The sequence below is a fragment of the Argiope bruennichi genome, chromosome 3 (genome assembly GCF_947563725.1).
Source record: "Argiope bruennichi chromosome 3, qqArgBrue1.1, whole genome shotgun sequence".
NCBI lineage: Eukaryota > Metazoa > Arthropoda > Arachnida > Araneae > Araneidae > Argiope > Argiope bruennichi.
Window position 1 is genome coordinate 93,705,525 of NC_079153.1, and position 13,855 is coordinate 93,719,379.

Genomic DNA, 13,855 nt, shown 5'->3' on the forward strand with positions numbered 1-13,855 from the left:
TATTATTTATTTATTTACTGTGAATTTCGTGCAATTACAGCTGGAAATTTCTGGTACAATTAATAGAAGTTTCTTAATTGACCTCGAATATGTCTGAATATGAATCAGTGACTAAAACACCTTTGAGATTGAAGAAAGATTCTGGAATAAAGAAGTAAGTCTTATTTATTTAAATAATTTGATGCATATGTTGAGAACATTCCGGAACTGGTATGTTGTCAAAAAATACAATCTTATCAATTTTTATCTGTATTAATAAAGACCGTATGCAAAAAAAAACACATTTTTTTCCCCTTGTTTAAAAATATATTATTATTTATTTTTAATATCATGACTTTCTGTTTTAGCAAATTGCACGTTATATAGATTCTTAAGTAATTAGTTCTCAACATAACTATCGTATTTCCACGTAGTAATAAACTTAAATAAAAATAAAAAAACAGTTTTTAGTAAACAATTCAGCATTTTTTAGATGTTTAAAGGAAACTTTTATATGATAAATCAATTTATGTGGTAAGACAATTAGCACTTTGTTTGAACTCCAGAAGGGAAAAAAATGTCTTAAGAGATATATATTTTGCCTTATATGCATCATATTCTGCTGATCATTAGTTTAGCTAAGTTTTTGAATAATGAATTTTCATATTCTAAATTATTTAAATGTATGTGTTGTAAGGAGTGTTTTTAGGGAATTAATATAAACACATTGCATTTCACATTTTTGTACTATTTTATGTTAAATAACTCATTTGGTTTATATTAAAAGTAAGGTGATTAAAGATATGGTGTAGTTTTAAAAAAGTTCTTGTAATTTTTACATATTAGATGTAATATTTTGCTAGATTCTAATAATTATATTTCTTGCTGATTCGCATATGCATTTTAGTGATCAGTACTCATTAAAAACAGTTGTTCAGCTTAATAAAGACTAACATTATTTCATTTTCAATAAAAGGAAGAAAATTTTAAAAATATCTGTTTTGGTATTGTAGTTTTTGATTAAGGAACCTAAAAAGAATTGTGTATTTGAGAGTATTCTGTTCTAGGGGTTTCTTGTTTCATATTTAAAATATAATACTTTGGACGATAATTTTGTAGCTGGACATGTTTTTAGAAAAAAAAATCAACATTGTCTGAATGTTACATTATGTAATAACTTAATACTTTTAATTTACTTTCCCAACCTGGGAAGTATAAAATGTCCTAAATTACATGCTATATTATCTATTGTAAAAATTATTAGCATCTAAAGTTTTTTTAAGTTCTTAAAGATTGTAAATCTTTCATACTTTATTTTAAAATTGAATTATTTGATTTTATTTTTAAAATTATATTAGTGTTTAAATATAAATATTAATCTTAAAATTTTACATAGAAGTAAAATGTGCTTATTTGCATGTATTTGAAATCTCTTTACAAAATGCTTTGTTTGTCCATTATATAATGAAATACCTGGAAAATAGTATTGGTGATTTATCTTAAAAAGTTATGGTTTTTAGATATAACATGCCATTTACATTTTTTTCCCTCTAATTAGAAATTCTAATTTTTAATTGCTGGTATGATATAAACTGATTAATTATATGTTCTGCCACAAGACATTATAAAGGTTTGGCTATTCTTGCAGCTTTTTTCAACAAATAACTAGTCAGTGTTTGAAATTCAAGGCATTAATTAAACTTTGCGAATCTGCCATTTATATTTAAGAGACATGCACGCTTGTTGGTTATGTTTTTGCTGCATCTTCTTTTCTTTGTTATTTTAGAAAAATTGTTTTAAAACTAATATAATTACAATTAATAACTACATTACTTATTTGATGACTAATAAATGAAAACTATATAGAAGGAAATTTTTATAACAGCTGGCAAATTCTGTTATCTAAGAATATTTTTGAGCAAAGAATAGCTACCTCTTTACAAAATGAGTTGAAATGAAAAATATTGAAAGGAAAAGCAGAACTGGTATAAAAAATTGAATATGTGTCACCAGGTGAAAAAGATAAGTCTGACAGCACAACAAGCATAAATTGTAAGGTTTAGATATGACATTCACCAAAAATTTATATGTTTGGAACATTCTAAGCATATCTGCATGGGCTTGAAAGATGCTGCGAAATGAATATGAAAATGATTTCTTTCTTTCTTTATCTAATTTCAATTGATTTTTTTTAAACTTCCATACTGTTTTTACACCTTTATATACAAGTGTAAATATTTCAATTGAATATTAACATTTGCATATATTTTATTTCCATACCGTTCAACTAATTTTCGGTCATTAAAATTCTGTGTGTGTTTTATGATAAGATTATTTATGTTTCATTTTAATGTTGTTTAAAACAATTGTACTTATTAGCCTATATCCAATTACAATATCAATCTGTTGAAAATTTATATTTTATAGTAACAATTTTAACAATAAGTAATTTTATAGTATCTAAGAAATATGCATTATCCTTTATGTTGTTATAGAGGATGTTCTCGCTTGAAGTTTAGCGTCAAAATTCATCCTCGGTAATTTAGTGTTAATGGAAGTATGTGCATATGTCAACTATTAAACAAATCAAGGCATCTTAATTTTTTTTCGAAAGGATATCACTGAAATTGTTAATGAAAATGTTTTTTGATTTGTTTTGAAAGAAACTAAATATCCAATGAACCTTTAATATATATATTTTTACACAGGCAATATTACTTTTCTTCTAGATGATATTTACTTTTAAAAATTGGCATTAAAGTAAGTATATGATATAATCAGTATTGTGATTAAAAAGTGAATTGAGTAATACAAGTTAAATTTCTTGCTTTACAGTTTTTAAAATCTGCACAAAAAAAAAGGTATTTATGTGATTTGTATTACTTCCATTATAGGAAAAAGAAAAACAAGGAAAAGAAAATTTTAGAAACACTTGCCAAGGTTGAAAAGACTACTGGAGCTGAAAATACACAAGAGGAAAAGCCTCAAACAGTACCTCTCACTAAAGCAGAAAGAGCTTTTCTTTTAATGAAAGAGAAAAAGGTATACATTTTCTTTCTTTTATTATAGCTTGTTCATTTCCAATTATTGATTCTCAGATTTTTTTACTGATTAATTAACTAAAATTAATATTGTATATTTTTTTTCTACAAATAATACCAATATTACAAATATTAATGAAGAATTATGTTGATGTAATATAGAGTTTTGATGTGCAATCAATGTTATAAAATATTATTCAAGACTATGAGTGTATAAAAAATTTATGTATAGGATGTAAATAGGTTGACATATTAACCCTTTGCACTCGAATGGTGCCTCTCACTCTCCATTTAAGACTATTTTGATGTTTTATTTTTGATTGTTCAAGTAACTGTTGAATGGTAAAAAAGATGTAAATTAACTTTTCAGGGAAATTCAACTTGAAACAATTATGTATATTTTTTGGAGCAATAAACAAGCCCTTGTATTAAATGAATAATTATACATCGAATTTGTTTTTAACACTGGTGCAGTAAAAAATATGTATATGAAATGTCTTTTACATCAAAACATTTGTTTGAATACTTATAAATGTAAGTTTTGAAAAAATCATGCTATGTATCGTGCCAGCTAGTTAAATGTCTTGAATGTGATTTGAATGTATTCAAAATTGATATTCATGAAAGTTTTAAATATCACCCTTCCATAAATGTATAAAAGTCTATAAGTCATGATGAAAATTATGCAGCAGAAATTATACATCCTTAAAATGTATAGAAATATATATCATTCATTGTAGACAATTCTTATTTGTTGGTGGATGTAGAAAGAATATTAGTTTATCACTTGAAAATAATTCTATTTTTTTCATTAATTATGCAGGAATGATGTTGATATATTTACTTGATTTGTAGCTCAAATCAAACATACTTAAACTATGCTGTTTTATTTTTTAGCAAATGGAACGAATCCTCGAAAAAGCATCAAAAACACACAAGCAAAGAGTTGAAGTAAGTGATATTTTAATAAGCTATAACATTTTATCAAGCTTAATTTATCTCTTTAACAAATTTACTCTTAAAACTATGCTATGCAATAATCTATTTATCTGAAAAATGTAGTATAATACATTTTTCTAATGGCTAAAACATGAAGTACATGTCAATTATTAACGAATATATGTAATATGTGTTGTTTTACTTATCTAATGCTAATTATTTATTCTTCAGGAATTTAATCATCATTTGGATTCCTTAACTGAACATTATGATATACCAAAAGTCAGTTGGACCAAATAATCTGGTTACCTTCAAGTGCTTGTTAAAGAATTCATCGTACTGTTCAGTCATTTTCAAGATTTCCATTTATATTCATTTTATCTTGATGTAAATAAAATTCATTGGGAAAAGTTGTAAAATAAGGTAATAATTGGAATCTTGCTGTTTATCAACCACAAAGTATTTATTAGAACAAATTTATTTTTAAGATGGTTGAAGATATAAGTTTATTTAATAGCTTCTAAGGGTTAGTACCAGGATGTCTAGAAAGTAATATTTCTTTTCAAATTGAATCTTATTTTAGATCAATGTAAAAATGAATTTGGCATTTGTTCTCCCATTATGCATTATATTATAGATTAATAGATCTTTTCTAAAATATAACTTAGCATATTATAAAAAAGTAGGCATCCTAAATTATTTTTACACATAAGATATATATTATGGATAATTCGTAAGGTTTCCATCAGTAATGAAACCTTTTAAATATACTATTTGATGAAGTGGAAAAAATTCAATGATTTTTATGCGTTAAAACATTTGACATTATTATGTGCTGCAATTCTAAATGATAGAATTGTTAATTATTTCTAGAAGAAAATTTGGATGGCTTAAAATAAAAACCCATTAAGAAACAAAATGGAATTTTAAAAATTGGAAGGCCATAGCTTTATAGGATGGCACTTATGTTGAGTACACATGCCACTGGCAAACATAGTCAGTTGACTATGCTGATGAAATTCATTTGAAATCAATGTATGCATAGAAAAATTGTTTCTCTGTATCTAATTTTTAGCAAGAAAGCAAAGATCATTATACTTTGTAAATGTGCAAATGATTACAAAATTCACCAAGGTTTTAAAAAATAATTCTTATTTAATTAGTTTGCTATTATTGATTTCTTAATGAAGAATTTTTTGAGTAAAGTAATATATCTTTTAGAAGAACATCAATGTTCATATTTTCAATATTCCGTTTGAACATAGAGCTTTTAAACACATAAATATGCTTTTTGTAAAAGAGCTTTATCTTGAATTTTCAATTTGACCTCAATCTTCTGCTTCAATTCCTAAAGACAAAAAAAAAAAAAAAAAAAAGTATATTAATAAAAAAAGATTTTAAAAGAATATTCATATGTTACTTGAAACATAAATGTTGTGTATACTTCAAAAATTGGGTTTCTTAATTCTTGATATGACAGACCATGGCCATCACAGTAAAATATTTCTTGGAGTTGAGTTAATGTTTGTAAAGCTGCCACAAAGGCAGTTTTTCTCCTAAATATGAGAAATGAACAGCGCTGTAAAAATAAGACATCGGTTATAGTTTAATAAAGACATCCTATAGCGAAACAAAATAACAGTAAACCAGTGACACTTTTCAACATAGAAAAATGCTGTTATACACAAAAATTATAGCAAATTAAGATATTATTACAAAATGTAGTATTATAATATATATCAGATTATAATATTATTTAAAAATTTGCTTTTATAATTTACTATAACATTTATTTACACTTTGTGTTGTAAAAGTTAAATTTTAAGAATTTAGAAACTGGTGAAACATAGTTAAAAAAAAAACCAATAAAAATACAAAATTATTCATTTTTTACTAGTTTTAGAAATATAGAAAAGGATTTTGAGATTTAACTTATGTAAACGAAAATTATCTTAAAATTTAATTAATACAAATGAATTTTAAAACGATCATTATTATTCATTTTGAAAAGAATTAAAGTAAATGAATTAATTTTAGAGAAACAAATGGGAATTATCTACCTTTTCCATACTAATAAATTTAGCTATTTATTTGTACAGAATGGTTATTATGTTCTTTTTGCCATTATTTAATTCATCACAAGAACACATTATTTCCACTTACACCAAATAGTGCTTTTATTTCTTTTGATTATTAGAATCGTGCTAGAGTCATTTGATATTTCCTATTTTGTAACAGTACAGAAGCCCAAATTACTCTATCATTTACAAAAATAAAATGATTATTTAAAAAGTACATAAGGATGACATTTGATATTATTATGATGACAATAGTTCAGTATAATCATAACTAATGAAAAAGAATGGGTTTGAGGAATTTTATTTTATTTATCAAAGATTCATGCTTTGTGCCTGTATCAAATTTCTGATCGCTTCTTATTTTTTGCTATTCTGTAGAGAAATGGCGAACAATAAGTGTGGTTTTGATGCTCAATATTCTTATTAATAACCCAAATGTAAGATATGAGATAAAGAAGTATTTCATAAGTTTAAATTATTAATAATCATTTATGCTGTTAAGCAATATATATATATAATTTTGAACAAATGTAATTTAATAATTCTTAAATACTTTGGAGACATAAAAAGATTGCTTTTTAATTGAAATCTCCAATTTGCCAAATTCTTAATTATATTATTTTTAACATAATTTATATTTTATGAAGTAAATACTCAATTTAAATCATTACTATTTTTATATTTATTAATCAGTGCTTTTCTTATTATTTTATTTAACATTTTAAGAGTATTTACTATTATTAAAAGTATTTACAAATTTTTTTAAAAAAATTATATTTCCAAAAAAAAAATAATAAATAAATAAAATTGACATGTACTTGTAATAATAATTTGTAATTTATCAGTAACCAAACAAACTGTATTATACTTACTTTATAATATCCCAATCCACGTTTTACACTGGAAATAGCAATTATCCATATATGCCTTAGAATAATATAAAATGCTTCAGCTTTCAAATTTAAGTAAAATATTTCTAGAACCTTTTCTATGTAAGCACATGCCTCTGCAATTATCTGAAACAATAAAGATAGCATTTCATTTCACTATATAGATTTAGAAAAGTTAATGCATAAGAAAGAGTATTCATAAAAACCAAATCTTATGTTATTTTTAAGTATTGCTTTTTCATTAAATATTTGCATATTCTTTATTTCATTGCAACATTTATTTTAAACAAATGAGAAAAAAGGTATAGATATTGGAGAACATATGAATTTTAAATACATATTATTGGAAAGAAGAACAATCGTCACAGAAATCCAATTTAGGTAGGAAAATTATATTACTTACTAGAAATTTAAAAAATAAAATGCTTCATTATATGTTTGTATTATTTTAATAAAAACATGTTTTGATACTACAGTGATCAAATAATGCTAAAAATAGTTTTGCTACAAGAGACAATTTGAATATAACTAATACAAATCTACAAAATGTTTTCAGAAGATTTGGATTTAGAATATTAAAAAGTGGAATACATATATTCAAGTCTGTAATTATTCTGTTATTCTTAAAGATGTTTAATGACATTATTATTTAAAATTCTATAATAATTATAAAGGGGAATGATAATTTTTTTTCCTGCTTCCTAATTTTATTGATTGATAAAACTTTTAATAATTTAATCAAAGTTTGCATTCCCTCAACTCCTAAGATTCTGATTAATGTAATTTAGCCCTATATTTTAAAAATCAGTTTCTTCTTTCTACAATTCATTTAATTAACTTACCAATTTATGAAAGAAAATGGTGAACTATGAGGGGAAAATTGTATGGTATCAAATGTTTTTTTAAACAATCAAAATATGATTTCTTTTATCAATACATTCATTCTATTTCATGATTGAATATTATTCATGTAAAATTCCGCCTTGGTACATCTATTTAAAGAAATTCCTTCTCAATTTAAATCTAATTGTTAAATTTTGGAATGAAATAAGATGTTTTTTTATGCAATGTAAACAACAACAAAAAAAAATTATTCAACTATGTTAAGTATTTCTTAGTTAAAAACTAATGTAAATTGTTAGCATTTTACATACTGTAGAACTTGACATAAAAATATCCAGAGTGCCTCTTAATACTCTTTTAATGAACTTTTCAAATATTTTCTTTATCTGTAAAAAGAAAATATTCATTTGTATTTCATTTAATAAAATAAAAAAGAAAATTAATATGTAATATGAGCAATTAAAAATTGGAAGAAAAAAAAACTTTATTAATATACATTTAATTGGAATCAATACCTTATTCATTGTTATAATGATGATTATTTTAACAAATATGAGTTCAATCAATGATTAGAACCCAAGATAAATCATTTCACCCTTACTAAGTATTTAAATAGAATTTAATTTCATTAAAATATTTAATTATTAAAGTACACTTTCCATCATTACAAATTTCATGTTTAAAGAAGTGTAGAATAAATTTTGACAATAGTTTGTTTCAAACTTTATTAATTTGAAATACTTTGCAGATTAAGTTATTATAATTAAAAAAAACGAAATTAAGTACCTTTTTTATTTTGGTTGAAATTTAAAGATTAAATGTAGAAACTGTACAAATGTATTCCAAAATTTGAAAGGATTTAAAAATCTAGCCAATGTTTATTGAGTTTTTTTTTTTTTTTTTTTTTTTTTTTTTTTTTTTTTTGTACATTTACAAAATTCTTACAGATAGTATAATAAATTTTAACTAGAATATTTTAAATATAGGAATTATAAAGAAAGAAATATTTATGATTCATAGCAAAAATGCAACAATTGAACAAGTTTTATATACATTTCAATTTTAAAACTTAAACCATGCTAAAAATGGAGCTTTTCAAAATTGCTGAAAATTAATGAATTAAAAATATCAATACAATTATACTTTCTTCATCTAAGATAATCAAGTAAATAGCCGAGATCTCTATCTGCATTTGATTCCCAATGCTGGCCATAGGATCCATAATAGTGAAACCATATTTTGATTCGGCAATTCTCAGAATTCCTTTAATTTTATTTTTGGTAGCATAAAGATGTTCAAATACAGCATAAGTATTACTCATGGCCACACAAAGCTGAAAAAAAATTTATATGATCAGAAAACATTTAAATAAATATTTTTCAATAAGTATCTCTCATGCAAATAATATTCATGGATCACAAATTTCAATTAACTTTTAATTAATTATATTACTCATATAAAGACAAAATCATTATAAGCATGAAATATAAAAACAACTGTATATAAAATAAAAATGTGGTTTATCACTGACTACTTTAGACTCATGCAGAACTTAAGCACATTTTACCACCTTTCCACCAGGTTTCATCTGCTAAAATAATTAGTAGTAAGTACTGCAGAATAGTTTTCAAGTTTTTAAAATATCTTTTTAATAAAAGATATTTTATCTATAAATAGCCTAAAATTTTTAATTTCAAATCACATATGAAATTTAGTGCATTTTATTATTTATGGTATTAATTCCATGTAGTTGTCAATAAAGAATTATGTGAATGGTGAAGTGATAATTCAACAGATAAAAATCTCAGTCTTCCTCACTATTCATACTTCCATCTTCATCCAGTCTACTTGATAATGTTCATTCCAAAATGAATATCAAATACGATGTGCAATAAATGATCTGCAACATTTATCATTTTTTACATGCATAATAATTGATCCCTCATAAATTTTTTGTATCTGAATAATATTTTGCAAAATTATCTATGTACCTTTTTCCCAAAAAATGGCAATAGCCACTATTAACAGGAAATTTAAAAACAGTCACATATATAAAAAATGTGGAATATCAATTAAAAACTCAAAAGATAGAAAATGAATATTCAGTAAAGTATGTATTTCTCTTAAAGCAATAAAAATCACAACTCTTTAACACCCAATAAGTGAGACAGGGGATGAGAAAACAAAAGCAGATTTTGAAAGAGAGTGCGAAGGAAATTACTATGCTCCAAGCTGGGTCTACTCTGATTGTCACTCAAGCATCTTTAAATTCAAAATTATATATATATATACAGAGAGGGAGAATGTTAAAGGCATGAATATTCTTAAAAAAGATTTTTGTTATAAAGTTTATATTAAAGATTTATTGATTTTTTTATTTGTAAAGTGATTATGCAGTTTTAATAATTTAAATGCAAAGTTGAGATATCATTCTTAACAAAACTCTTAAGAAAGCATTCAAATAAAAAAGAAGCAAATTCGAGAACTTTCAGGCACATAAAACAAATTTAGAAACTTCAAAAAGTTTTTAGAAAATTGCAAAATTAAATGACAATATCTATGCTAAAAACTATTAATAAAAAATAATGAATTTTTTACCTTTTGATTAATTCCTAAATCAATTTTTGCTCCATAAAAGTCTTCTACACAAAGCTTATCATAAACAGCCTGGACATAATCCATAACACAAGTTTTCACTGCCTGGGAACATATAATTAATACAATTGCTTTTAATAAAACATTCCAGGATTCAAGTTCCAAAATTTTACATTTTATAGGATATTTCATTAAATATAAGTTAAAATATTCCAAACAGTTTCATTAATAATTATTTATAAAATTAAGGGTAAATAAGATGAAACAGAACCATACATCTAATAAAGCAGCATGAGTATAAAATTGTTCTTCCCATGACAACTTTGTCCAGACATCAACAACCTAAAATGAATAAATATATTTTTCTAAGTAAAATTTCAGATGAAATCATAATTTGGCATTAAAAAAATCCCATTTTCAAAATATTTATAGTACCATTAGTTAGCTTAAATAAATGAAGCTCTGCTACTATGAGACTTTACGATTCAGTTTAAGACTGAGCAAAGGTGATACAATTAAGGATTAATTTTACAATTAGCTATAAAATGGCATATGCAATGTGTTAAATAAGAATAAAGTGTTTTAAATATAATAGAACACCAATTATCCAAATTATTAATTATCAGTATCGTTTTGGGAGAAAAAAAATTTTTGTAACAAAATAATTTGCCACATAAAAGCTGCAAAACAAATTACTTTGACTCTTTTACTTTAGACAAACTCTTTTTTGTAATCATAAAATTTAAACATTAAAAGCAGATTTTTCAAGAAATAACTTTTTTTGTCAGTCATCTATTTATCTGTATATTTGAATATTCAGGTTGAGTACGGTCCCAATTAATTTAAATAGCTAGAATTCTACTGCAGTTAAAAACAACATCCATTGCAAACATAGTTTTTATATTGCTTAATATAAAAGAAATTTTATTTTAACAGCATTAAAAATTTTTTTTCTATGCAACAGAAGAAAAAAATTCAATATATATTTAAAGAAAAACTGTAGCATTTAGTATTTATTTTTCTAAGCAAAGGTAAAATAAAAATTCAGTGCTAAAATTAAATAAATATAACATACCATTTCATCAATTATAGATACAACATCTGGCACAGAAGTTCCATGGGGAATGTTATTGTTCAAACGTTCCATCTATAAAATATCATAGAATGCAATATATTACAATTTAAATCTTTAAGGTTAAAAAAATATATATATTAAAATTACTTGTTTTGAAATTATGAAGTATAAATTAATAATATTTAAATGGACAAATACATAATTGAAATTAAGGTCAAATATGAAAAAAATTACAAAGCAGAATGATTACATTATCAGCAACAACAGCTCTTTTGATGAAAGGCTTTGTATACATATCACAAAGTAAAAACCATTCAAGAATAAGATCTTCTCCAAACCATGAAGAAAATTCATCCATTGATAATACAGCTCTGCAGGAAAATTTTCAGTTAGCTTAGAATAAGAAAAATTGCTGCTCAAGAAGATTTCAAAATCACATTTTATCTAGAAATATTTATAATTAAATTATATGCACTCCGTAATGAATTTATATATTATTTACTTAACGTTACGCTCAAGACAATTCATACAGGGAAAAAAATGAATTTCTTTTGATGTAAAGCATTAAATGTTTCATAATGCATATAAAACATTTAAATAAAAAAAGTAGATAGTAAAAGCAGCAGATTTAAACATTTTGTGGCCCTACATAGTGAACATTATGAGACCTACCTATTAATAAGATGGTCAGTTTAGTTTTACATTTTTAATGCTAATGCACTAATTTTAAGTTAATATTTTTAATGATGTGCTATGAAAAAAATATTAACTTAAAATTAGTATTATTTTATTAGCTTTTTGAATATACATATGTTTATTCTTTATGATTCCATAAAGCTAGGCATCCATATTTGTATACTATAATGAAGTAGATGTTCAGTTTCATAAATATTCTGACAAATGAAACATACAGCAATCTAAACAATTATACTTGATAAAGTGTTGAATCTTATCCTAATTTCTTATCATTCATAAAATTTATTTTGCAACCAAGTACATTTTTTTATTATTATTTATTCTTTTGCTTAGCAGTCCCTCCTCAACCAACAACCCTGGACAACTGCCCTATGTACCTAGCTGGAAATTCGCCTCTCTTACTAATTCATAATATCAAATAATTTAGCAGACAAACTTCAAGCTAACATAGAATATATATATAATTTGATATTTCTAATCTCATATTTAAAATTAATGATGCATAAATTTTGATAAATGTATTTTTAATGTGATGCTTAATGCAAATTAATCTAACAATAACCAATCTAAGTTGAATATAAAAAGCAAGATTAACGAAAAAAATGCCATTTAATTGCGCATAATTGCTTCAAGTAAAATTAATTTCTTATGATAAGTAAGAAATATGAGTAAAATGAATTTTTTAAAATTCTCTATCATAATAATAAAAGAGTAGAAATATATGCTTGCACACAAGAGTAAAAATATAAGCAAACACAAGGAAACATACGTTGAAAGTTTGTTCGGTATTTGTTGGTTGTAATTGCAAAAGCCAGTCAAAATGAAAGCAGCATTTTTTAAAATAACAAAAGATAACTCAATTTCAGGAAATATTAGCTTTTATCTCAGGTTTTGCTTCTTTAATTGTTAGAATAGCACACTTAGGTAATGATTTCAAATCCTTTTAATGATTAGTCAAATTCTAATGACTAAAGAAGTATTCGAATTAAAGTTTCTGATAGGTTACAAGTAAATATTTGCAAATCAAGAGAATTGTATTTGATTTATTTATGTCTATGTGATATAAATTCCACTTAGTAATTTTTGTTATAATATATGGCTGCACTATTGGTTGGACATGCACACTGAGAAAAAATACTTGACACTCTGACATGAATATTGATCAGCAACAACCTTCCCTGACAGTGAAGAAATTTCTATTCATGGACTTAATATAGAAATTCTTATTCAATATGATAATATTTAACATTTATGCAAAGATAAGAGAGAGTTTTTATATTCAAGTCAGATTTTCAATAAAAGATTTAGAAATGTGTATTGTTTATTTTTAAATATTATATATGATCTATCAGGCTTAAAAGCAGAAAGTATTTATATTAAATATTTTTTTAAAAAAAAAATATTAATATTTGTGTTAAATATTCTAAAATATTAATATATAGTCTTTAATATGAAATTTTTTTAAACTATTGAAATAATTCTTAATGAAATATTTCAAACAGCAGAAAGCAATATAAAGTTACCTTTCAGAAGGCAAATCATTAAGCACATACTGGACTAAATTTCTGACATTATGGTATAATTGAAGTAACTGCAAGGATTCTTTTATTACTCTTTTCCTATCTGGCTCCCTCATGAGGACCATTAGGTGTTGAATGATTGGCTTTATTGTATCATTAATCTGCAATTAAAATTATATTTGATTGCAAATATCAATAC

General features: G+C 24.1%; 2 protein-coding genes across 2 annotated transcripts in view; one reads left to right on the plus strand and one right to left on the minus strand.

The window, feature by feature from the left end:
* On the plus strand, positions 1-5,180 carry LOC129964218 (protein FAM32A-like). The gene is made up of 4 exons (XM_056078939.1): positions 1-154; positions 2,874-3,021; positions 3,918-3,971; positions 4,191-5,180. Exons 1-4 carry the CDS (start codon positions 90-92, stop codon positions 4,257-4,259), a joined length of 336 nt encoding a protein of 111 aa, XP_055934914.1. The 5' UTR covers positions 1-89; the 3' UTR covers positions 4,260-5,180.
* The window catches only part of LOC129964217 (uncharacterized), a 24,409-nt gene continuing 15,700 nt past the window's right edge, over positions 5,147-13,855 (minus strand). The window contains exons 16-25 of the mRNA XM_056078938.1: positions 13,660-13,817; positions 11,691-11,811; positions 11,441-11,512; positions 10,642-10,707; positions 10,369-10,470; positions 8,918-9,103; positions 8,082-8,156; positions 6,910-7,053; positions 5,404-5,538; positions 5,147-5,307 (exon numbers count right to left, since the gene is read on the minus strand). Coding sequence (XP_055934913.1) covers positions 5,230-5,307; positions 5,404-5,538; positions 6,910-7,053; positions 8,082-8,156; positions 8,918-9,103; positions 10,369-10,470; positions 10,642-10,707; positions 11,441-11,512; positions 11,691-11,811; positions 13,660-13,817 — 1,137 coding nt within the window. The 3' untranslated portion in view covers positions 5,147-5,229. The remainder of the gene's footprint in view (positions 5,308-5,403; positions 5,539-6,909; positions 7,054-8,081; positions 8,157-8,917; positions 9,104-10,368; positions 10,471-10,641; positions 10,708-11,440; positions 11,513-11,690; positions 11,812-13,659; positions 13,818-13,855) is intronic.